At 41.3% G+C, this 27,557-nt stretch overlaps 1 protein-coding gene across 8 annotated transcripts in view; it reads right to left on the bottom strand.

Moving 5' to 3' along the window:
• LOC132897879 (calcium-activated potassium channel subunit alpha-1-like) overlaps window positions 1-27,122 on the bottom strand; it is a 158,621-nt gene extending 131,499 nt beyond the window's left edge. For 7 of the 8 annotated variants that reach the window (XM_060939135.1, XM_060939134.1, XM_060939136.1 and 4 more), the window contains exon 1: window positions 25,980-27,122. In XM_060939135.1, coding sequence (XP_060795118.1) covers window positions 25,980-26,231 — 252 coding nt within the window. In that variant the 5' untranslated portion in view covers window positions 26,232-27,122. The remainder of the gene's footprint in view (window positions 1-25,979) is intronic. The other variant, XM_060939132.1, reaches the window with a different exon arrangement.
• Between the last annotated feature and the right edge of the window lie 435 nt (window positions 27,123-27,557).

Raw genomic sequence — 27,557 nt, 5'->3', positions numbered from 1 at the left:
ACGACTCGCAATTATTCCACTTAAATCCACACGGTTTAACACATCTAACACAGCTAGCAAGCTGGATATGTGCTAATATTGTTGTGCTTGTTTTCTTCCGTAGATGCCATTTTTACATTACCCAGTCCCACATCCAAAAATATGATGTAAATATATGTTAATTGTATTATTATAACTATTAGCAAGCAAATCAAACAACATATTAAGAAATCAATATATCAAATCACCCGACACGTATGAAAACAGAAGAACTGATTTTTTACTGTTGCGGAGATATCGCGGGAGTAGAATGGATGACGTATGCAAGGCTACGGTGTGCCTTAGGGGACAGAAGGGTTCGTTTTACCTTACTGTCACGTCAGTGTTATTGTTGTTTTATTGCCATTGTAGAAATATTGTGCACGTCCCTTTCGACAAATGACAAAAAATCGTTTCATATCGATATTATGAATTTTGATATCGTTTGACACCAATATCGATATCGTGATAAAAATACGATATACTGCACAGCTCTAATCAGTAATATCACTTGCAAAATATCTGCACACTCATACTGTCATTCTGTGCTCACTGTATACTTTATATTTATTTAACTATTCCATTCTTGACTTACCTGGATTACTTTGCACTATGCACCTATTTTTGTTGTTGTTTGCTTGTTTGTTTTGTGTATACGCTTTTTTTTTTATCTGTTTTGTAATATGAGAGCTAAGTGAACCGGAGTCAAATTCCTCGTGTGTGTCCACATACCTGGCAATAAAAAAAAAAATGTTTCTGATTCTGATTTGAGAGAGAGAGAGAGAGAGAGAGAGAGAGAGAGAGAGAGATGGATTGAGTGTTGACCTCCTTCTTAATGATGCTTGTGTATGAGATATTTAAAACACACACACACACACACACACACTCACCCCAATGTGGCTGGAAGTCATTTTTCTCTGTGAGATGGAAATTTCCTGTCAAAGTGACCCTTAGTGACAACAAAGTGTCTGTCTGTCTGTCTGTCTGTCTGTACCCGTTCACCTCCTCACCTCTCCTCTCCTCTCCTCTCTCTCGCATAATAGGTTCCTGTTTATAACCCTCAATGAGGAATAGTTACTTGTTGCTTAGCAACAAGTGCTAACTTTGAGTATGGGGAGAGGGATAAGTGCACAGGGTGGAAAAAGTGTGTGTGAGAGAGAGAGAGAGAGAGAGAGAGACACGCCCACTCACCCCAGCAGTGCTCCTGTTCCACTGGTGGGCGTGTCTATGGCATTTCTGTGGGTGTGGTTATGGGTGCAGAGTGTTTTCATGCAAATCAGATAAACATCAAGGGAGCAAATGTGTTTGATATTGAAGTAAACACCCTCCCTCTCTCCCTCCCTCTCCCTCCACAGTGAGGTAAAAGTGTAAACACTGATAAACCACTGAACCTCATTAGCACGCTACTGAATGAGTGTTAGCACCTCACAACACACTGTAGAGAACTTGAACAGAACCTGACGCTGCTCTGTTCCAGTTCGAGAGAATCAGATTTATTCAGTCTGAAAACATCGAGAGACGACGCTGATTTTTCCTTCAGTGATCCAGACAAAGATAAAAAGGGATTTCTACTCCATCTCTACTCAGTATTTCTCACTGATGTTAGCCATGTGTGTGTGTAACAAGCACTGAACTCAGAACATTCTCCACGAGTCGAGACAAGAGCGTTACTGATGTGAGATAGAGGAAGGGGCGGGGCTTCAAGGGGGTTAGTTTGTATTTGAGTTTAAAACACCTGCACACCTGTCAATCACTGCAGGTTCATTTCTGTGTGTCCTCGTGCTCTGAACACGGCTCCAAACCCAGTTCACACGAGGATGTGTACCTCATCACCTGTCTGATTTACATTTACAAACTCTTTAACTGCACTTTCACTTCCAACACAAAAATCTCTGGAACAGAAACATCACCTTTATATAAACCAGAACAGAAAGGGTTAAACAGCTTGAGAGAGAGAGAGAGACAGAGAGAGAGAGAGAGAGAGAGGCAGCCTGGAAATACCCACAATTCACAGTTCGACAAGCTGGTAATAAAGGCAACAGCTGCAGCGCGTGCGTGCATGTGTGTGTGTGTGTGTGTGTGTGTGTGTGTGTGTGTGTGTGTAGGCCACAGCGTCTGTGTAAATCAAACCCATTCCTGACTACTGGCATGATGTCAAACATGGGAGACAAACAGATATGTAATTTCTAATCTCTCTCTCTCTTTGCCGTTGATCGTCTTTGGTTGCAGCGACAGTAATTTGTGTCATGTTACACATTTTAACACGGCCACGCTCACACGCAACTAGAGGGTTTTTTTGCAGTATTGTTTTTATCTGTGAGCACAAAAACCTTTACCAGATTTTATTAGATGACTAACCCCATTTCCAGAAAATTTGGGATATTTTCCAAAATGCAATAACAACAAGAATTTGTTAATTCATGTGAACCTTTATTTAACTGGTAAAAAATACAAAGAAAAGATTTAATAGTTTTACTGACCAACTTAATTGTATTTTGTAAATCAGATATATCAGATATTCAACTAACGAATGCTGAACATGGCAGCAGGCTGAACACACGCGTCGACGGCTGATCCCTCTGAGCTAACGGCTAATCCTGCACTTAATATCCTGAATGCTCATAAATACTCTAAAAAAAATATCTTATTTGATTCGCTACAACCTCTGTGCTCGTAATGGAAACCAGAAAGCAGAAAAAGGAGACAAACCAGCCTGCTAATTCCACCGAAGTGGGCCCACTTGCCTCAGCTCCTTCAGTTATGCTAACAGACAGCAGCGCAGCTAGCAACATGGAAACTGTTGGGGGAAACATGATCATGAAAGCTATAACCGACATGAGAGACGAGTTCTCGGCAAACTCTACTGGGGTCCTAACAGCCATGCAAGGTATTAAACATGACTTCAACGAGTTTTCTAACAGACTCGCGGAGGCTGAACAGCGTATTGGAGACACGGAGGACAACGTTGCTACTTTGCAAAAAACAGTTGCTGAGCTCCAGAAGCAGGTAGTTTCTCTCACCACCAAGACTGACGACCAGGAAAACCGCAGGCGGCGCAACAACCTTCGCCTCATCAACCTGCCGGAGGGAGCAGAGGGACGAGACGCCGCAGCTTTTCTGGAGCGATGGCTTCCTGAGGTATTTGGGGCTGACTCCTTCCCTTATCCGGTCTTCATCGAACAAGCCCACCGCCTGCAGGGTCGCCAAGATCACAACATCCCCAGAGCGCTAATAATGCTCTTCCTCAACTTTAAAGATAAAGAGAGAGTGATCCGGGCAGCCAGGGCCAAAGGAAAAGTGATGTTTAAAGAACAGGAGGTGAAATTCTTCCAGGATGTTGCCAGGGAGACACATATCAAAAGGAAGCACTTTGACGAAGTGAAGCAGCAGCTTAAAGCCCTGAACGTCCAGTATGGAATCCTACACCCAGCCCGGCTCCGGATGACACACGCAGGTCGATCCCGGATTTTTGACACCCCGGAGGATGCTGCGACGTTCGTCCGAAGTCTCTCCGTTGGCCGGCATGATGCATCACCGTCTCCGGTATAGATCCTGAGTGAAGGTGAGGACAACGACTGGGTCATTCGAATCTCTTTTTTCTTTTTCTTTTTCCAGACTCGCTATGGAATAACACCATGACAGGCATGGCTACCAAGGTCGAGGTTAATAGTGGAAATTCTTGGTTTACTTTTTCTTCCTCTCCTTAAGACTTCTGGAAATAACAAGACAGCTCGAGGAACCGTGTTTTTGTTGAATGTTTTCTTTTCTTTCTTTGAGATTGAGTATTCTCTTTTTTTTTTCTTTACGCCGTTCAGCGGGGCGGCTGATGATGGACATGTGTTTGAGTCTCGTTACTCTGCTCCTCTCCGTAGGATCAGACCAGCGTTATGTTGTGTTTTCATCTGGTTGGGTTAGCGGGGAATGCTGTCAAGTTCTAGATGACAGCAGGGGAGGGATTTTCTCATCCATCATTGGGATTCAATTTAATGTCATAGGGCTATCAGACCTTTTATTGTCCTCACTTCTATCATTTCACAAACTTCTTGACTGTGTTTAGACGACACTCAGCGCGGTACTCACTACATCACTGATGATAAATGATGGCTGGTGACTCGAATATAAAGATAACTACTTGGAACGTGAGAGGCTTAGGGAAATTAACTAAATTAAAGCAGGTTATGACGAGGCTTAAACATCTTAAATCAACAGTTATATTTTTACAAGAACCTCATTTAATGTCTAGTGATATGCTAAAGGTAAGGAGGCGTTGGCCGGGCCAAGTTTACTCTGCTTCGTTCTCTACTAATGCTAGGGGAGTTATTACATTAATTCACAAGTCTCTCCCTTTTCAAGTTATGAAAACATTACCAGACCTTACTGGAAGAGATCTGATTTTGCAAGGTTCACTCTTTAATGAAAATATTACAATGGTGAACTTATATGGACCCAATGATGACTGCCCCAAATTTTTTGAAAATCTATTTCTACTATTAGCCTCACTACCAGGGAAATTACTAATTGTTGGCGATTTTAATTGCACAATTTCTCCCCACCTTGATCGCTCTTCTGGCACTGACACAGCTCATATACAGAGTAGGAAAACGCTGCAGTATTTTATCTCATCTCATTATCTCTAGCCGCTTTATCCTGTTCTACAGGGTCGCAGGCGAGCTGGATCCTATCCCAGCTGTCTACGGGCGAAAGGCGGGGTTCACCCTGGACAAGTCGCCAGGTCATCACAGGGCTGACACATAGCCCATGTTTACATTAGACTGTATCAGCGGATCATCAGATTAACGTTTTTAAAACGATTAGCATGCACACAGCAACACCAGTACACGATTCGCGTGCACACAACAATACCAATACACGGATATGCTCGGCTCCTCAGGCATCCTGTGCTCCAAATCACTCCGCCCTGAACAGCGAGTGCCCTCTGGAGGGTGCGCACTCCGGCCCTGCGCAGCTCACACAGCGCGCGAGTGAAGCGCACAAGCAGTGATTCGGGACTGAGACGCTGTGTGTGTGATCCCAGCGCAGATCACTTACCACTTGCAAGTGGAAGGATGGCAAGCCTAAAGACAATCATAACTACACAATGGGCAGTATTTGCATCAGTATTTGCAGTATTTTCATACTTTTATACTCTTTAATGAAAGGTGATACAAGGCGGAAGTCCGCGCCGTTTTTCAGCAGTCGCGTCACATGACCAACGCCAGCGAATCAGGAAGGTGGATGTCACAGTGACGTTGTCCAATGAGGACGCCAGCTAGAGCTCAGCACAGCATATCCGCGTATCTCAATGTTTACACAGCACCGGACCAGACACGATCTGGATTGAATACGTGGACGCTGGCGGATTCCCGTTTCCCGGCGTTTCCAGGTGGTTTAATGTAAATGGACAGTGCATCCGCGAAGAAAACGAGACAGATACGGTCTAATGTAAACGTAGCCATAGACACAGACAACCATTCACACTCACACTCAATTTAGAGTCACCAGTTAACCTAACCTGCATGTCTTTGGACTGTGGGGGAAACCGGAGCACCCGGAGGAAACCCACACGGACACAGGGAGAACATGCAAACTCCACACAGAAAGGCCCTCGCCGGCCACGGGGCTCGAACCCGGACCTTCTTGCTGTGAGGCGGCAGCGCTAACCACTACACCACCGTGCCACCCTGCAGTATTTTATAAAAGAGCTAAATTTATGTGACCCCTGGAGGAGACGGTCTCCTAATAACAGAGAATGCTCTTGTTGCACAAATGTATCCAAAGGACATTCACGGATTCACTATTTTTTGGTGTCCAGTGATCCTTTTCCAAGAATAACAGATTGTGTTCATGACTCCATTGTAATCTCAGATCGTGGTCCAGCATCTCTTATTTATAATGACCAAAAACTTGTGCGGGGTGCTCGGAGATGGCAGCTTCACCCTAAATGGCTAAATGATCCCAGCTTTTTGAAATTTGTGGGAACACAGATAGACTACTTCTTTGGCATCAATAAGGACGAGACTTCAGCCTCTATGAGATGGGAGGCATTTAAGGCTTATATTCATGGTCAAATAATTAGTTCCACCAGTTCAATAACCAATAAAACAAATTTAGAAATGCTTACTTTAGACAAGTCAATTAAGCAACTTGAGAGGGAGGTCGACAAGACAAATCCTCATACACAGGAATTAGCTTCGCTCAGGGCCAGATATAATGCACTTTCTGCCTCTCAAGCACAAAACTGCTTAATAAGATTGAAACAAACATTTTACGAACAAGGGGAGAAAAGTGGAAAGCTGTTAGCTTGGCAAATAAAAAAGTTGGATACAGAAAGAGCCATCAATAGTATTCAATCTTCAAACGGTGATATTATTACTGATCCTTTAGTGATAAATGATACTTTTGCTGCAAATTATAAGACCCTATATGAATCAGAATTATCAGAATTAGAGGAAGATCAAACTCCCTTTCTCAACCAACTCCCAGTCCCCATCATATCTGAAGACGATAAATCCTGGATGGACCGAACACTCAAAAGTCAGGAAATCTTAGAGGCTATAAAATCACAAGAGGGAAAACGGCAGGTCCGGATGGACTCCCATTTATAAATTATTTAAAGATAAATTGATAAGTCCATTGAAGGATATGTATGAAGAATCTTTTCAGCCTGCCCCCCTCTCTGAGAAACACACTTATCACCTTCATATTAAAACCAGACAAACCTCCTTCGAAATGTGAATCCTATAGACCGAGCTCTCTACTGAACTCAGATACAAAGATAATTGCTAAAGTTTTGGCGTTAAGGCTAGAGAAATGCCTCCCATCTCTAACAGATATTGATCAGAATGGATTCATAAAAAAACATCAGGTATATTATAATATTAGAAGAATTTTAAATATAATTCATGAAAAAGAGACACAAGATTGATGTATTTTGTCACTGGACGCTGAAAAAGTGTTCAACAGAGTCGAATTGCCATATCTATTTGAAGTACTCTCCCGCTTTGGTTTCGGTGTTTATTTTAGGCAATGGATCAAACTCTTATACTCAGGACCATGCGCAGAGATTATGACCAATAATATTATTTCCAAACCATTCACTCTCCATCGTGGGACCTGTCAGGGTTGCCCCTTGTCCCTCCTGCTTTTATTTTAGTGTTAGAACCCTTTGCCATCTCCATTAGAAATCACCCTATTATTAAAAGGAATTCAGATTGCAGATGTAGAGCATCGCATCGCATAGCTTTGTTCGCAGATGATACATTACTTTTTCTGATGAACTTGGAACAGTCTTTCTCAGCCCTTGCTGACGTGATCAATAGGTTTGGGAAGTTCTCAGGATACAGAGTTAACAAAACTAAATCCTCTGTTCTCTTCCTCAATGACTGGGAAAGACTCCATCCCACAGTCCGGCACCTGTTTATGAACGCGCCTCAAGGATTCAGGTATCTAAATTCATTCATCTCTGCCAATTATGACCCAGTTATTTCAAAAAAGTCAAGGAATCTCTCAGCAGATGGATCTCACTTCCCTTGTCTGAGATTGAACGTATAAAAACTTTCAAGATGAATGTCCTCCCCAAATTTCTTTATCTGTTCCAGTCAGTCCCACTCCCGCCTCCTCCTAAATTCTTCCAAGATATGAAAACAACTCTTACAAAGCTCATTTGGAAAAATAGATACCTGAGACTCCGACTTGCACTACTATACCTTCCATTTGACAGAGGAGGCCTAAAGGTACCAAACCTAGTATGGTACTACTGAGCAGCCCAGCTTAGAGCTGCCCATTAATGGTTCTCATCACATCCAGACTTACCTTGGGTAAAAATGGAAGCATCGTCCACAAGAGGGCTAGCGTTAGTTCAGTTCGTCGGGTTCAATGCCCGAACTGATGATCACATCATCAGTTTTTCTTTGGCTAATCAGACACAAGGTACGCCACCATTCTTGCCGGAGCGGTTGGGGGTTAGGTGCCTTGCTCAAGGGCACTTTTGGGCACTTTCACACCAAAGGTTGCCTTAAAAGTCCCAAAAACAGTTGAAAATGAACTTCAATGTAATGCAAAAATCCATCCTGAATTCCATAGAATACATATTGGGTAACATGTACCTCAAGTATCAAGGCTACAAGTCATTTCAAATTCCAAAATTTGTTAGTTTTAACATAGCAGGAAGGTAAAATTCACAAATTTGGATTTTTTTACATTATCATTCAGATTTAAGCCTAATTGGTGGATTGGGTCCCCTACATTCCACCTAATTATTGCAGAGATGTTAATGGAACAAAGAGACACCAAAATATCCATCAATGGTGGACATATTTTGGAAAATCTAGTTTTTGGTGAATTTTTTCAGTCTATTTTAGGAGTCACTTCACATATCAATAGAGCTAGAAATGAGAAATAGGTCCAGGAAATCAGCTAAAATGCCTTTTTAGAAAGATACACCAATCTGGTAGGTGACTAGAAAATTTCAACTTCATACTGTATCTACTTTCCGGTCACCGCGCAAATCAAATCAGGTCACAAAATCCATATTTCTGTTCAGGAGAGGACAGAATGTTTAACATCACTTTTCAAATGAAAAATTACTCAGGAAAACTATGGCAACAATTTTGAATATGTTTTCTGATTGAAAAAAGAACCTTTTGCACAGTTTCTTGGACCATTATATTATTTCTTGGACCTTTACAATAATGAAGGTTTATTTATCCTTATTATCCTAAAAGTACTTAACATACAAGTTAGCAATTTACATCCAAAACACCTGGAGCCACAAATTTCATATGTTAAACTATGCATTTGATGAGAGCAAACATTTAACATCTAGTCAGTGAGAGAGAATTAATAGTGTTGGGAGTCTTGGGCATTTGTTCAGGAGAGGACATTTTTCTTTAACGCTTAATTTTCTCAGAAAATTAACCAATATTGTAACCTGGGCACATTTACATCCAAATTATTTGACTTGTCTGACCGACAGGTCTTTGTTTGTACTAGTACTAGTCCCCAGATGGTAACTTTGAGGTGAAAGTTCTTTCTCAAATTGCCACCTAGTTCAAGCTCAGAAGTTCCTCATCTGTCTATTCTCGCTTTCCTACACATCAGTAGAAAAACCTGTCAAGAAGGCCTAATGCTACAAAAACTTTACTTTTTATCAAATAACAATGAACAACACATAACAGTGAAACACAACACCACCAAAACTATGCCTACTTATTTTCCATTGGCCATAATTGAACATGAAATTCCCATGAACACAGAATGTCTGATCTGAAAGTCCTGGTCGTCTACAACATCTATTCATTTCATACACGCTATGCCTCTTTAGCATTGGACCGACATTATCAACATCAACTTTCACTTAACATGGCTAAACAAGAACCAAAATGCTAACAGTAAAACTATGAAACAACAACAATACATTGGTCCTACCAATGACTACATTCAAACAGATCATTTACACATGAATGTACTAGTAGGCATGTGGAAACAAATGCATGATAAAACTATTCCAAGTTGACATTTTCTGGTAACTTGAAGTAGTATTGATCCCGCTTATTAACTGAAGGCTGTCCAAGTTTGGTTACAATACATTCTATGCCAACTGTATCTATTAAATATCCTGTTCTGGAGAGGACATCCCCTTTAACAACATTTTTATGTAAATGTATTTCAACCATGCATTTGAATGCGATAGTTTCTCATTGGTTTTATATTGTTGGGCCCTAATTAATCCAGTAAGAATATTTCTCCATAAAACTGAGGTAAGTTTTACAGATTATCCTAAGTTCTGGAGAGGACAGATTTTTAACGCAGATTCTACATCAGGATTTCGAATAGCTGAAAAACTCACTACCTGCTTAATAACAGTTCAAATTGAAAATGAGGTGAAAACAGTGATGAAAAACAATTTCTTAAATGTTATTCTAGACTGATAATGCACAACACATTATCAGTTACTCATGTTGTTCAGGAAAGGACAATCACTTTATTTGTTTTAACACGGAATGCCATGATTCAGTTAAATCACCATAGCGGCCAAACGAATTTACCGATTTTCATGAAATTTGGAATGGACATTTCTTGACTCACCCCCTATATAAGGAAGCAGCATGCTCAGCCATGCATGGGACAGAAATTATTTAATACTCAATGCAATATTTTAAAATTTAATTTGGGACTGCAGATTCTGTCAAAAACATGTTAAAAATGGCTAATATTTCCACAATAATGATAGGATGGAAGAACCACTGACTGTGTAGCTTCTTTCCGACCCTCAGACAAAAACAGTGAACAAAAGTGATACATTATGTCACATTTAGTTTACTTTTATGACCCTAGAAGCTAAACTTGAAAAAGGCAACCTTTGGTGTGAAAGTGCCCTCAAGTCAATCCTGCTAGTCTGGGGAATCAAACCAGCAACCTTTGGGTCCCAAAGCTGTTTCTCTAACCATTAGGTCATGACTTCATGTTTATATTCTGACTCTCTTAAGAACTTGAAGAAAAATACACTAAATCCATTTGTTAGAAACACCTTGATGATATGGCATGAAGCTCATAATGCTGTAGGTGACAATCCACCTTTGTCCTGCCTTGCACCTATCTGGGGAAGCACGGAGTTCAAACCTGGCGTGAAAGACTTAGGATTCAAACAATGGTCACACAAAGGGATTAGAAGGATCATAGACCTCTAGAATGGTGATACACTGATAGATTCAACATTCCACAGTCTCTTTTTTAAATACCTACAGCTGCGAAGTTTTATCCACTCCAAGTTAAATCACTCATCTAACTGTCCCCCTTTAACAGTGTTAGAACGGTTTGGAACCCAGCGTCAGCAAAGCAAAGGCCAGATCTCTACACTTTACAATATATTCTCAACTCATTCTAAAGATTCATCTGACTCAAAGAGGAGGTGATGGAGCGAGGACTTACAGGAACATGTGCTGGACAGTGAGTGGAGTCAAATATGCTCAAAGGCCCAGAGCCTCTCCATTAACTATAGGCTCAAATTAATACCATATACAACCCCTGGCAAAAAGTATGGAATCACCAGTCTTGGATGAGCACTCATTCACACGTTTTATTCTGTAGAACAAACTCAGATCACAAACATGATACAATAATAGTCATTCCAAAAGTGCACCTTCTTGGCCTTCAGAAACACTAAAAGAAATGAAGAAAAAGCATTGTGGAAGTCAGTAAATGTTACTTTTATAGACCAAGCACAGGGAAAAAAAAAATATGGAATCACTCAATTCGGAGGAAAAAAATATGGAATCATGAAAAACAGACAAACAAAAGAACATTCAAAACACATCACTAGTACTTAGTTGCACCACCTCTGGCTTTTATAACGGCTTGCAGTCTCTTAGGCATGGACTTGAGTGACAAACAGTATTCTTCATCAATCTGGTGCCAACTCTCTTTGATTGCAGTTGCCAGATCAGCTTTGCAGGCCGGAGCCTTGTCGTGGACCATTTTTTTCAATTTCCACCACAAGTTTTCTGTTGGGTTGAGATCTAGACTATTTGCAGGCCATGACATTGACTGGATGTGTCTTTCACCAAGGAATGCTTTCACAGTTTTTGCTCTATGGCACAATGCATTGTCATCTTGGAAAATTATTTCATCATCCCCAAACATCTTTTCAATTGAAGGGATAAGAAAACTGTCCAAAATGTCAATGTAAACCTGTGCATTTATTGAAGAAGTAACCACAGCCATCTCCCCAGTGCCTTTGCCTGACATGCAGCCCCATATCATCAAGGATTGTGGAAATTTGGATGTTTTCTTCAGGCAGTCCTCTTCATAAATCTCACTGGAACGGCACCAAATAAAAGTTCCAGCATCATCACCTTGTCCAATGCAGATTCGTGATTCATCACTGAAGATAACTTTCATCCAGTCATCCACAGTCCATGATTGCTTCTCCTTAGCCCATTGTAGTTTTGTTCTTTTCTGTTTAGGTGTCAATGATGGTTTTCTTTTAGCTTTCCTAGATGAAAATCCCATTTCCTTCAGGCGATTTCTCACCGTTCGGTCACATACTTGTACATTGACTCCAGCTTCCTCCCATTTATGCTTCATTTGTTTTGTTGTACTTTTTCGGTTTTCAAGACATATGGCCTTAAGTTTTTTGTCTTGACGCTTTGATGTCTTCCTTGGTCTACCAGTATGCTTGGCTTTAAAAACCTTCCCATGCTGTTTGTACTTGATCCATATCTTAGATACAGCTGACTGTGAACAGCCCACATCTTTGGCAACCATGCGTGAAGAGTTACCTTCTTTAAGAAGTTTGACAATCCTCTCTCTTGTTTCAAGAGACATCTCTCTTGTTGGAGCCATGATTCTTGCCAAGCCACTTGGTCCAGCAGCCCTCCAAGGTGTGATAACTGCGCTGTTTCTAACTGCAGACTAACGAGCAGATCTAATCTGAGGCAGGTGTCAATTTAGGGAAAGGAAATTGACTGGGCGAGTCCTTACTTTCTACCTGAAAACTGAGTGATTCCATATTTTTTTCCTCAGAATTGAGTGATTCCATATTTTTTTCCCTGCGCTTGGTCTATAAAAGTAACATTTGCTGACTATCACAATGTATTTTCTTCGTTTATTTTAGTGTTTCTGAAGGCCAAGAAGGTGCACTTTGGAATGACTTTATTATTGTATCGTGTTTGTGATCTCAGTTTGTTCTACAGAATAAAACGTCTGAATGAGTGCTCATCCAAGACTGGCGATTCCATACTTTTTGCCAGTTGGATAATTGGATAATGAGGACCTACATCACCCCAGTAAAGCTGAACAAATTTAACCCAGACATTCCAGACAGGGCGGCATGGTGGTGTAGTGGTTAGCGCTGTCGCCTCACAGCAAGAAGGTCCGCGTTCGAGCCCCGTGGCCGGCGAGGGCCTTTCTGTGCGGAGTTTGCATGTTCTCCCCGTGTCCGCGTGGGTTTCCTCCGGGTGCTCCGGTTTCCCCCACAGTCCAAAGACATGCAGGTTAGGTTAACTGGTGACTCTAAATTGAGCGTAGGTGTGAATGGTTGTCTGTGTCTATGTGTCAGCCCTGTGATGACCTGGCGACTTGTCCAGGGTGAACCCCGCCTTTCGCCCGTAGTCAGCTGGGATAGGATCCAGCTCGCCTGCGACCCTGTAGAACAGGATAAAGCGGCTACAGATAATGAGATGACATTCCAGACACTTGTGTGAAATGTCAGACTCATAAAGGCACCCTCTTCCATTGCATCTGGGAATGTGAGAAGATGCAAAAATTTTGGAAGGAAGTAATACATATATGTGGCAGCGGGGGCGTGGTCAAGCATCGGTCTGTGAACGGAGGGCGGAGTCAGGGAAGGCAAGTGGCAGAATCACTACACCTGATGTTAGTTAACCTGTGTTTGTGTGTCTTCCCAGTGACCGCGCCCGATATAAGGAGAGAGAGAGCAGAGGAAGGGAGTTGTCTCCCCAACCAGATGACTTATGTGTGTGTGCGCGTGTCTGTGTGGCTGGGAGAGTGTTAAGTCACTGAAAAGTGTTAAAGAGTTTTGGGAAACTCAGTTCTGGCCTGCCGTCCTTCTGTGCTCCACCCACCCACTCAAAGTTCTACAATATAATTTCCCAAATAATTTCCAAACCCATTCCTATCTCCCCTAAATTCTGTATCTCAGGCCTCTATCCTGAAAATCTTTCCTTAAAATTGCATGAAATCAATTTGATTAATCTTTGCCTTGTCCATTCAAAACGTCTCATTGCCATATATTGGAAAAACATGTCTTGTCCCCCTATTAGTCACTGACTTAAAGAATTATCATTGTGTCTGGCTTTAGAGAAGCCAACTTATAGTATTAAACATCGGCTTTGTGAATTCTATGAAATCTGGGGCCTTTTCTTGAAAGCGCAGATCTGCACTGTGCCCTTGACCCTTGAATTTTATTGCTCTACACTCTAATCGTCTGGGTGCTGTCGCTCTCTTGTCTGTGCATTCTGTTTTTTTTAGTGGCGTTGCACTGCGTGTTTGATTTTATGGCTCGATGTATTCTTACTTTTTCTTATTTTCCATTTGTTTATTTATTTTTCCTTTCTGTGGCCCTTGGTGGATGAGATGCTTGATGGGTGGGGTTGTTGAAGTTCATGTTGTATGTTATTGTATACTCTGTATAGCTAACTCAAAATGTCAAGAAACATCTCATCATCTCTAGTCGCTTTATCCTTCTACAGGGTCGCAGGCAAGCTGGAGCCTATCCCAGCTGACTACGGGCGAAAGGCGGGGTACACCCTGGACAAGTCGCCAGGTCGTCAAGAAACATATGTTTAAAAAAAAAAAAAAAAAAGATATTCAAGTAACACCATTCTGGAAGATTCCACAATACGCAGGTTAACTGGTCACATGATTGGGTTTAAAAGGAGCAGCACCAATGAGCCTTTGGTGTTGCTCCTTTTAAACCCAATCATGTGACCAGTTAACCTGCGTATTGTGGAATCTTCCAGAATGGTGTTACTTGAATATCTTTTTTTTTTTTTAACAAATGTTTCTTGACATTTTGAGTTAGCGAGTAAGGATGGGCGTGGCTCACTGCTTTGTGCTGAAATTCATGAGAGAATTGTTCCTCAATTCAAAAAGAACATTTCTCAATGCAAGATGTTAGGTCTTTCAAAATCTACAGAACATAATATTGTCTGTGCGAGTAAGGATGGGCGTGGCTCACTGCTTTGTGCTGAAATTCATGAGCGAATTGTTTCTCAATTCAAAAAGAACATTTCTCAATGCAAGATGTTAGGTCTTTCAAAATCTACAGAACATAATATTGTGAAAAGATTCAGGGAATTCAGAGACATCTCAGTGTGTAAAGGGCGGGGTCAGAAACCACTGTTGAATGGGTGTGATCTTCGAGCTCTCAGGCAGCATTGCCTGAGAAACCGTCATGCTAATGTGACAAATACAGCCACATGGGCTCGGGAGGACTTCAGAAAACCGTCGTCACTGAACACAGTCCACCGCTGCATCCAGAAACGCAACCTGAAACTGTATTACACAAGGAGAAAGCCATTCATCAACTCTATACAGAAACACCGCCGATTTCTCTGGGCTGGAACTCATCTCAGATGGACTGAAAGACAGTGGAAACGTGTGCTGTGGTCAGATGAGTCACAGTTCAGCTCGTTTTCAGGAAAACCGGACATCGAGTTCTCAGTGTCAAAGGTGAACACAACCATCCAGTTTGTTATCAGAGAAAGGTGTAAAAGCAGCATCTGTGATGGTATGGCGGGGGGGGGATCAGTGCCCATGGCATGGGGGAGATGCATGTGTGTGAAGGTACCATTCATCAAGGTGACGTCTCTTCCCAGGAAGTCCATGCTTATTTGAGCAGGACAATGCCACGCCTCATTCTACACAGGGCTTCGTAGTCACAGAGTGCGTGTGCTTGACTGGCCTGCTGCCAGTCCAGATCTGTCTCCTGTTGAGAATGTATGGCGCTTCATGAAGAGGAGAATCAGACAACGGAGACCACAGACTGTTGAGCAGCTAAAGTCTTGTATCGATCAAGAATTGAGACAATTTCCAACCACAAAACTGCAACAATTAGAATCCTCAGATCCCATACGATTAAAAAGTGTGATTAAAGGAAAGGGGATGGAACACAATGGTAATAATGCTTCTGTCCCAACTTTTTTTTTGAGTGTTACAGGAATCAAATTCTAACTTTGTTTATATTTACAAAATACAATGAAGTTGGTCAGTAAAACTATTGAAAATCTTTTCTTTCTGCTTTTAGCAGAAAGATGTTCACATGAATTAACAAATCACAGATTCTTGTTTTTATTGTATTTTGGAAAATATCCCAACTTTTCTGGAAATGGGGTTCGTATGTTAACTTGTGTTCCAGTCCAGTCACGAACCCGTTCATCCAAATCCAGACCAGGTCATACTGCATTATATAAAATACTACTACAGAGGAATAAAGTCCAAAACTACAAGAATACGGTAAAATACAAAAAAACAAAAAACAAAAAGAACAAAGTTAGTGTACAAATAAAGCTCTCATCAATCAGGCTCTAATGCTTGTATGTTTTGGTGTGTGTGTGTGTGTGAGAGAGAGTGAGAGAGATGGAGTTACTGTAACCACTGCAAAGCTAATTATTTTCCTCTAACAGCGCATCCCCACGTGTTTTATTCCCCTCACACAACAGCAATTTTCCACTTATTATAATTTTCATACCTTTTATCCATTTATAGTTGTATTTAATGTTGTGGAATATTGTGAAACAAGTTACCGGTACTTCCTGTTTCCACTTACAGGATACAACAGAAGTAATTGCACCCCTGAGCAGTGTTACTGAAATGTCAAATGGTTCAACACTATCACGTTACAGTAAGTGCATTGCTTCGAAGTTGAACAGTAGAGTATTTACATTACATTACAGGCATTTAGCAGACGCTCTTATCCAGAGGGACGTACAACAAACCCACAGCAGCCCAGGGAGCAGTTAGGGGTTAGATGCCTTGCTCAAGGGCACTTCAGCCATTCCTGCTGGTCCAGGGAATCAAACTGACGACCTTTTGGTCCTAAAGCTGCTTCGCTAACCTTTAGGCCATGACTTCATTTGCTTTTCTGTAAAATTAAAAACAGTTTAGAGTTATTAAAGAAAGATACAGACTGCACAGTAGGAACTTAATGCGACAAAAGTCACTGCTGAGATTCAAATCTTTTATTTCTTCAATACTTTGTACGCCCAGCTATATTTTTGATAACGGACTCGATCCTCCTCGACGTAGAGTACACCAGAGCTGCGCAGTTTCCTGGAGAGACGTTCTGGCATTCTTCAGAGACTCTTTTTCTCCAGTTGCTCTCTGCTGTGTTGCTCTTCTTTCTCTTTAAAACACTCCAAAGGTGTTCTATTAGATTCAAGTCAGGTGATAAACTTGGCCAGATCGTAGTTTTTTCTTCTTTAGACTCTCTCGTGTGGTTTTGGCAGTGTGCTTTGGATGGTTATCGTGCTGGAATTATATTCCTCTTCTGCCAGGCTTCTGGAGGCTGGGAATCATCTCATCAGCCAGTATTTTTGGAAATCCACAGGCTATCTATAAAAGTCATCTCCCCAAAACCTTTTGCACTCATGCAGCTCTGTATCATATCGCTATGCTCCCACCACCATGCTTCACTGTCAGTTTCCAAGTCCTGGTCAGGTTCATGCAATCTGAGCCAAACAAACTTATCTTGGTCTCGGCTGACCAAAGAATGAGCTCCTAATATTCATCAGGCTTCTTCTCATGCTCTTTAGCACATCTTTGGCCTTGTAGTTTTGTGCTGAAGAGCAAGCGTTTTTTTTATGCCATCCATAGAGGTCCATTGACGTTATGCGAGGTCCTTCATGCTGTCTGAGACGTCACAGAAACTCTGATCTCCATTGATAAACCCTGTGCCGAGTCTGAAGCACTTACCCGTCTGGGGTTTTTTTTCTCCACAGTTAGATTGTGTAAGTAGCACCATTTTAAGAGGACGCCCACTGCGGCTCTGATTAATGGAACTACGGTGCGTTCCGTACCTCCTGATTACTGCTGCAACTGTGTCCCCACTCATGTTTAGTTGGTGCTTATGTTTAGTTTTCCTGTATCCTTTTCCATCTTTGTGATGGAAGTCTTACAATCAGATTATTCAGTTTCTCTGGACTTCTTTTCTATATGGAGCCATGAAACAGACATGCAGACAAACAGCCCATGGGTCCAAAACTGAGAACGTTCAGGAGGTCACATGTGATTTTATAACCATGTTCGTGTAATTAGGCTCACTGGAAGTTACTGGTGGACTCCATTTTGTTTCAGCGATCGCAGGTTTTCTAACTTGTGTGCGTCTGTGATCAGAAAACAGGTTTCTGTTGCAGTTTTGCTCAAAATAGAAGCAATATTTTAAAGATTTCAACAAAACCACAATTGCGAGTGATCTGTATTTCTATTCAGGGATGTTATGTGATTAAAGCTGGGTTTCTTGTCTCACAATAGCTTTTACAGAGCACGCCCTTTCTCAGAAAGTTAGTGTTCCCATTTCAATTTTGTGAAATATCGCTTTATGGACTCGTCTGAAAAAACACCTCATTCGAGCATAAAAACTCATCTCATCTCATTATCTCTAGCCGCTTTATCCTTCTACAGGGTCGCAGGCGAGCTGGAGCCTATCCCAGCTGACTACGGGCGAAAGGCGGGGTTCACCCTGGACAAGTCGCCAGGTCATCACAGGGCTGACACATAGACACAGACAACCATTCACACTCACATTCACACCTACGCTCAATTTAGAGTCACCAGTTAACCTAACCTGCATGTCTTTGGACTGTGGGGGAAACCGGAGCACCCGGAGGAAACCCACGCGGACAACATGCAAACTCCACACAGAAAGGCCCTCGCCGGCCCCGGGGCTCGAACCCAGGACCTTCTTGCTGTGAGGCGACAGCGCTAACCACTACACCACCGTGCCGCCCAGCATAAAAACTTTTTTGCAATATTTAACGTTTTTTTTAAACATCCATGTGTTTCCATTACGTGTTTTTTTAATTCGCAGTCTCAAACTGTGCATTGAGCAGGTTAATGAAAACACGGCTACAGGTCTGTTCACTTTTGTTGCATTGAGTTTCTACTTTAGAGTTGAGATTTTCAGCACCAGTGTTTCTAAAGTATTTGGTTTTGACTGTTCATAAGAGGAAATCCTTTACTTGGAAACTTAAACATAACATGATTATTGAGAGGTGATAGGGTTTTAAATCATTTGGCATTTCAGTGAAAGAACTAACACAGGGGTGCACTTACTTCTGCTGTTTACAGTCATTCCCTCACCAGTCTCTCTTCATTCTGTCTCTAAGTTAATAAGACCGAAAAAAAAATGCAGCATGTTACAGGATCGTCAGTAGTGGGTGTGGGCTGTGTGGATGATCTTTAATGTGTGTATGAATATTTAATCGAGGACATTTTAAAAACAGGTCACGCCCATGTTACAGGGTTGTTGCTAATGGGCGTGGCCTGTCTACTCAAGATATTCTTCATTTTAATTAACCAGAACGTCTGGACAGGACACGCTCACGTTAACAGAGTCACTGGTGACCTGTTTAGATGCTTTCTGATAAGAACTCTGACCAAGATTCTTTTTCTTTATAAATAATTAATAACGACTACACCTGGAAGTACAGAAATAAAAATATAAACTAAAAATAAAGCAGATGCTCAAAAGTATGACCACAGTAAATTAAATAAACGCGATAAATATATCGGCTTTAATAGAATTATCTTGGAAAAGAGCTCATTTTATTAAAGCACGTGTGAATTTATTTTTCCACACAACGTTTAGGAAAGTAAGAAATCAAATGAACAAAACAGACTGAACTGTAACTCAATTAAAAACTGAAAATAATGTTTAAAAAAAATCAAAGAATGTAGAATTTATTCACATCACAGTGTGGATGTGGTTGGAAACGGAGGCGAGTCGGTCGTCGCTCATCGGTCTGTCCTGTATGTTTGTACGATCAGCAGGAAGTGAAGTATGATTATTTACAAAAACACGATTCAGCAGATCTGTGTTTGTGCAACAGTTCACGATGGTGTTATTGTGTCAGTGTGGATTTGCAGTTTCATGTACAGGAAATGACACGGACGCTGCTCACTGCATCACTCACTAATGCGTTCTCTTATCCATGATCTCCTGCCCCCCTCCTCAACTCAAACACCAGATGTTTCATTTCATTTACACACCTGCTGTACGGCTGACCTTAACCCCGCCTCCCTGACGTCCTTCTAACGATGGGACGGAGCTAAAGAGAACAAATCTGCCATTAGACCACTGCGAGTACGAACACTGACGGTCCTCACACTTCATCATTAACGTCATTTCCTGTGTGGACCTGTGAGCAGAAATGATGAATAAATCAGGACCCAGGAGGACAGGAGAGCATCTCCTTCAGATTAATACCGCACACGTTCTGTTCAGATCCCTTTGACCGGGGGGGGTTTGAGATCATAATCAACACCAAATCCATCACTAAAACCAGACCTTATTATCTCTCAGAACAAAAGTTCAAACGGTTTTGTTTGCCTGTGAAAATTAGTGTTCTCAAGAAACATTGTACTTTTTTTTTTACTTCCTCTTATAATTGTTGACGTCACCGAAAGATTCTCTCAGTAACTGTGTTGATGAATGTCCAGGAATTTTTGACCCAAGCTAAATGTAGTACCTTAATAGCTTTCCAAGAAACTCCACTGCTTTGGTAATTTATTAAAATATTAGAATGTACTTGTGAATTTTTTTTTAATCTGTAATATAGAATTTTGGTCCATTTTGCATTTCTAATTTACCAGCTGATGTGTGTCTGAGTAAGACCCGCCTACAAACCCTAAAACCTAATTAAAGTAATATTTACATGATTTTTATTTCTAAATCAAAGTTTTAGACACAAAGCCACTTTAGCATTCAGAGAGTTCTCTGTACACACACACACACACGCACGCAGTGCTGGAATTATAATTCATGACAAGGGTTTTTTTTAATCTAGTTTCTTTTCATATTGCAGCTTTCATGTGTAACTTTTCTAATAGCAAAGCAGCAAGTTTTGAGGTTTTTTTTTAAAGAAAAGTTCTCAGGCAGAGTTATAAAACACAATTAGCTGCAAAACAGACTCACTACCTTCCAAACGTGAGAACTAATTCTGGAATCTTTAATATACAGTTCAGGGTCCTAAACTACAGAACGCTGCTGATTAAAGTATAAAAAGGTTTTTCTCGGCTGAGTTTAAAAAAAGGAACAAACAGAATTTTAGAAAGCTATTGATGTTAGGGTTTTATCTTTGAAGTAATGATTCTGTTTTGCAATAATTGACTCAATTAGGCTTTTTTCATTCATATATATATATATATATATATATATATATATATATATATATATATATATATATATATATATATATATATATACACACACACACACACACACACACACAACCCCGATTCCAAAAAACTTGGGACAAAGTACAAATTGTAAATAAAAATGGAATGCAATAATTTGCAAATCTCAGAAAACTGATATTGTATTCACAATAGAACATAGACAACATATCAAATGTCAAAAGTGAGACATTTTGAAATTTCATGCCAAATATTGGCTCATTTGAAATTTCATGACAGCAACACATCTCAAAAAAGTTGGGACAGGGGCAGTAAGCGGCTGGAAAAGTTAAAGGTACAAAAAAGGAACAGCTGGAGAACCAAATTGCAACTCATTAGGTCAATTGGCAATAGGTCATTAACATGACTGGGTATAAAAAGAGCATCTTGGAGTGGCAGCGGCTCTCAGAAGTAAAGATGGGAAGAGGATCACCAATCCCCCTAATTCTGCGCCGACAAATAGTGGAGCAATATCAGAAAGGAGTTCGACAGTGTAAAATTGCAAAGAGTTTGAACATATCATCATCTACAGTGCATAATATCATCAAAAGATTCAGAGAATCTGGAAGAATCTCTGTGCGTAAGGGTCAAGGCCGGAAAACCATACTGGGTGCCCGTGATCTTCGGGCCCTTAGACGGCACTGCATCACATACAGGCATGCTTCTGTATTGGAAATCACAAAATGGGCTCAGGAATATTTCCAGAGAACATTATCTGTGAACACAATTCACCGTGCCATCCGCCGTTGCCAGCTAAAACTCTATACTTCAAAGAAGAAGCCGTATCTAAACACGATCCAGAAGCGCAGACGTCTTCTCTGGGCCAAGGCTCATTTAAAATGGACTGTGGCAAAGTGGAAAACTGTTCTGTGGTCAGACGAATCAAAATGTGAAGTTCTTTATGGAAATCAGGGACGCCGTGTCATTCGGACTAAAGAGGAGAAGGACGACCCGAGTTGTTATCAGCGCTCAGTTCAGAAGCCTGCATCTCTGATGGTATGGGGTTGCATTAGTGCGTGTGGCATGGGCAGCTTACACATCTGGAAAGACACCATCAATGCTGAAAGGTATATCCAGGTTCTAGAGCAACATATGCTCCCATCCAGACGACGTCTCTTTCAGGGAAGACCTTGCATTTTCCAACATGACAATGCCAAACCACATACTGCATCAATTACAGCATCATGGCTGCGTAGAAGAAGGGTCCGGGTACTGAACTGGCCAGCCTGCAGTCCAGATCTTTCACCCATAGAAAGCATTTGGCGCATCATAAAACGGAAGATACGACAAAAAAAAAAGACCTAAGACAGTTGAGCAACTAGAATCCTACATTAGACAAGAATGGGTTAACATTCCTATCCCTAAACTTGAGCAACTTGTCTCCTCAGTCCCCAGACGTTTACAGACTGTTGTAAAGAGAAAAGGGGATGTCTCACAGTGGGAAACATGGCCTTGTCCCAACTTTTTTGAGATGTGTTGTTGTCATGAAATTTAAAATCACCTAATTTTTCTCTTTAAATGATACATCAAATGTTTAAACTGAGAAAATGTATCATCTATGTTCTATTCTGAATAAAATATGGAATTTTGAAACTTCCACATCATTGCATTCCGTTTTTATTTACAATTTGTACTTTGTCCCAACTTTTTTGGAATCGGGGTTGTACATATACACACACATACGTATATATATATGCCAGCTGGTGCCTGACTTGTTAACCCTCTGGTTATTTCAGGTGTCAGTACTCCTGAATATTGGAGTTTATATTTATTTATTGTATTGTACAGCGAGCTGATGGAGTAAATAAAGGTTGGCGTTGTTGTTTAATTATTAAACTCTAAATCTTATACACACATGGCTTATGAATTTAGCTGCTAGGCTCAGTTTAAATTACGAGCTTTGTTGCTAAATTTAGCACCTAATGAGCCATAACTCTCACAAAAACACAAATTCAACACAAAACTTTGTCAACAAAAGCACACAGAGGAAACATCGTCAGATAGACATCGTGAGGGCACTTAGAAAAATGGAAACTAGCGGAAACTTCCATTACCGTGTGTGTGTGTGTGTGTGTGTGTGTTTAAATGCAGCTCTTAACTCTGACTCTATGACTCGTGGTTTATAGTATTTTCTAGTTGAAGCTCAGAGCCCTGTTCAGACGGGATGAGTTTCTCATGTGTGCGATGTAAATCTTCCCAGAGTCTCTCAGATTTCAGTCCATCAGTTTTTGGTCTGGAAAGATCACGGTGGATTTTCTCCTCTATCCAGTGAGCAGTATGAAGAACTCCAGGTCATATTTATCCCATTTGAACAGACATGATGGTAAAGATGGTGTTTTATCATGAGGGAAAAGAGCTTTAGTGTTTGTTCTTCAGTCTCCGAAACCAGAAATAAATAAATAAATAAATAAATAAATAAATACAATGATAAAATATAGACAAGGTTTAAAAGCGTGTCAGAGAAGAAGAGACACTTTTTAGGAATTTTAGGAAAGGTACTGAGTTCTAACGGTCATGTTATGATCATGTGACCTGCTAATGAGCAATTCTGACCACACCCCCAATAACAAGTGTTTATAATAAAGATCAGAGCAATCAGTGTGTATTAAAGTGAGGTGTGCGCTGGTCGTACACAGAGGTGGACAGTAACGAAGTAGAGTTCTGTACTTAAGTACACTTTTTGAGTATCTGTACTTTACTTGAGTATTCATTTTTTTGGAAACTTATGATTTTAATTTAATTTCACTACATTCGAAAGGCAAATATTGTACTTTTTATTCCACTACATTTCGGTCAAGCTGCTCGTTACTCGTTACTATGAAGTGGATGTTTTTTCTTTTCTAAAACGTGATTGGGGTTTTTTTTGCAGGTGACACTGAGAGCCGATCAGTAATCACTCGGGTCACATCACATCCATAGACTGGTTAAAATCCAGATCAGAGATTTCTCCGCAGTATTATTTAACATGATCAGTTGATGGCAGAATGGAAGGAGGCGGTTCTTCTGGGGAATGCACGCATTCATGGCTTTACCTAGAACCCATGCTTCAGTTTTCTGAAAGGAATAAAGATTTGTTTCGTTTTAAATGTTTGCTTTGTTTGCCTAAAACAAAGCATGTCACGGCCTACAAAAACTCACCGTCCAACATCAGCATATTGAGGGAGATAAATGTTTTATTCCAAAAGAAAGCTTGCAATGAAGTTGTCTGTGCTTTTAGAGCTAGCGATAACGTTGCAATAGCTGTGCAGTCTGGTTACTCAAATGACTTTCTATAGATTTGCCCACCAAGTTGACGTAGCCTTGTCCACAGCTAACGTTTACACATAGCTAGTTAACTTGGACACTGTTAATTAGCATGTAAAAACAGAGTTACGCTAACATGAATAACATTAACTTATCTGAAGTCCTTTCAGAAATATGTTTTAGCATAATCTTGCCAAATAAATAGAATGTAGAAATCTTTCTTTTCTAGTAGCATTAGCTACCCAATATGATTTCAAGTTTGAAAAGAGTTTGCTAGCATGTCAGGTGGCACTTCACTGACTAGCTAGCTTAACGTTAAACCACCATGATGCACAGCACGCGTTCATTTTGTGAATTCATATTTCTGTCTTTGGTAACGGTGTTAGGTTTTGTAAGCGTTGTGGCAATAATACAACAATGTGTTGACAGAAAATATACTTTTAATACTTAAGTATTTTTAAAAGCAAGTACTTCAGTACTTTAACTTAAGTAAAAATTCGACTGGACAACTTTTACTTGTATCGGAGTCACATTTGACCAGCGGGATCTGCACTTTGACTTAAGTAATGAAGTTGGGTTCTTTCTCCACCTCTGTTCGTACACATGTGATTTACACACAGACCATCTTGTTTAAATCCATCAGAACGTCTGGGAAATATAATGCCGTCTGAATTGTAACTTAGACTTTAAAGTGTTTAAATCTTCATCCTGCTCGCTGTCAGTCAGAGAAACAAATGAAATGATCTTAATTTCACAATATCACCACCAACAGGCAGTGTGAAAACATTTTAACAAGCTAAACTTCTGGTCAAACTTTTGTCACATGAATGTGTTTTCTACCAGTTTTGGTTCAGGAATTAGCGAACCAGGAACAAACTCAAACACGTTAGCATCTGTACGGCTAAATTCATTCAGGAAAGCTGGACTGCACTTATTCGTGTTCACAACGGCATTTCTAGCCACAGCCGAAAGGCTACAGTGAGGATAAAATTACTAACTGAACCAACTTCTCCAAACTTCACAATCTCACAAACTCCAGCAGTTTTCTACTCTCACTGCAGCTTTAGATTTCCCTGTGTTTCGCCCGTTCTGTTCTTTAGCCAGAAGCAAGCTTGTGTCCATCTTTTTGGAAGATTACATCAGGAGCCAAAGGAAAGATTTCAGATTTAACATCAACAATCCAAAATTTCTCCTTCAACATGTATTCACCCATGTTTGCTAACTAGATAGCTTCACGAGCTGCTGTATGTACTGGTATCAAAGTCAAAATGGTGATGTTATAACCACGGAACTGAACTTTGATCACCTGTGGTGGACAGATAGAGGAGTCAGAGATAAAACCCAACCTGAAGAACTTTAAAGTTCATATCTCACTGCGCGTGCACAGGATCTGGTCCAGCCACCACGTTGAACAGAGTTGCAATGGTTTCTGGGTAATGTCCCAGAAGATTCCAAAGTCTACAGTGAAGCCAACCTTCATGTAACAGTAAACGCTCAATTTTCACTCAGTAAAATAATGAGATTAAGATCTCAGCTGAGTTCAACAGGGAAAGTCACAAAGACAAAATCAACCAGAACTACTGAAGTTTAGAACGGGGCGGTTTTGACTCAAATGGCCTCTCAGACTCTAATCCAAGATCTAAATCTTATGTGTGGTGAATCTGAGAAGTACGACTCGATCTCCTTCTTGGATACATTAGATTGGACACTGAGGGTCATCATGGACCAAAAGAACCTTTAACCAAGCAGGACATCCTTCACAAAACAAAGATGAAGAGTTGTAATGTTCCTTACAGGTGTTTTACCTTTTTTTTGGTGTTGCAGTGACAGCAGACGGTCCACAGGTACCGGACCGTCCTCCACAGCAGGATGATGAAGAGGCCGCCGAAGAACGTAACCATAGACGAGGCGAGGAAGGCCCACCACATGCGCTGGCCATTACTGTCACACTGCACATTGGCAACATACGGGATGATCAGGTCCATCTTCCTCGGGTTCACCATCATGGAGTTTTGGGGGGGCACGAGCCGAACGTCACCATCTTTAGCTGGAAGCATGCGGGCCCCGAGTGCTCATTGGCCATGTAGACCCGCTCAACGTGGGAAGTGCGAGCAGGAAAAAAAACCCACTGAGGAAATGGATGGAAATCAAAAGTGAGTCATGTTTAGGAGCGGTGAAAGTCCATCAGGATGATCAGGATTAATCCAGACTCTGAGAATCAGAGTTAGAAATGAATCCATTCAAAACCACATCCGTGGAGTCCAGCTGTGCTGATATACCTGAACAAGGAGAAGAGATGAGATGAGATGTTCACATGATGGCTAGTGAAAGAAGAACCAGGTCTTTAACTTCTTGGTTTGAGATTTTTACTAAAATGGAAAAGAACCCGACCCGTGCTGTGTTTTCTTTTTGCTTTTCAAACTCCTTTGCTTGGAGTCTTTTCCGTTCTTGGGATTAGTTTTCTCTGAAACATCAAAGCAACCAGCCGACAGGATATCCGCTCATTTATTCCTCTTTACACCGGCTTTATTCCCGTCCTTCTCCTCTCAGGGACACATCCACCGTCACTCAGGTGCGCACAGGGGCGGATGCTTTCATACAAACAAACAAACATCCAGTCCGTAATTCTGCTTCAATTCGCCCAAAACATCTGGATCTGAATCCGAATTAAACATGTTGTGAAGGAGAAGAATGTGGTTCGGTACCTCGTGTATCCGGTCCGTCCCTCAGGTCCACAGCTTCATCATCATCATCATCATCTTCATCACGATGGATAAACAAACACCTGCAGAAGGCAACAGGTTCGAGGGCGCGCGCAGTCTGACGGGAGCTGAAGCGCTTCTCTCCTCACTCTCGGGAGCGCGCAGGGTGTCGGGAGCGCGCCTGTGTGCCTGCGCTCGAGAAATGACCGCGCGCTCACGAGAACCTGCGCAGTAACCGTGACAAGGCGGCGTCCCAAATCTGTCTCACACACACGCACACAATAATTGGAAATAAACTAGAGCGCCGCCATCCTGAGAAAGCCTCCAGAGATAAGTGAAGTTCCTGAGCTGACTTCTCTTCAGCCTGCTGAGGAACCCAGCTCAGAGCTCCTGCTCTCACTGGAAGATCATCTTCTCCAGCTGCTGAGAGAGAGCTTCTCCAGCTGCTCATTAACTGACTCATTCCACCTGATGGCTCTGATGATCTCACTGCTCGGTGATTGGCTTTAATATGAATTATTGATGATGGAGTCGGTGGGTGGAGATGGTGTGCAGCTCGGCCTGTGTCCTGGTTCTGCTCAGACTGAGCTGTGTGTCTCAGCAGGGTGAGGAACATCAGGTCCATGTTACACCTGGGTGTGGTCTTAAAGCCCAGTTCTGCCAGCTACAGTAGAAAAGACA

The sequence above is a fragment of the Neoarius graeffei genome, chromosome 14, assembly GCF_027579695.1.
Source record: "Neoarius graeffei isolate fNeoGra1 chromosome 14, fNeoGra1.pri, whole genome shotgun sequence".
NCBI lineage: Eukaryota > Metazoa > Chordata > Actinopteri > Siluriformes > Ariidae > Neoarius > Neoarius graeffei.
Note: the sequence above shows the minus strand (reverse complement) of the source record. Positions and strands in the feature narration are given on the sequence as shown.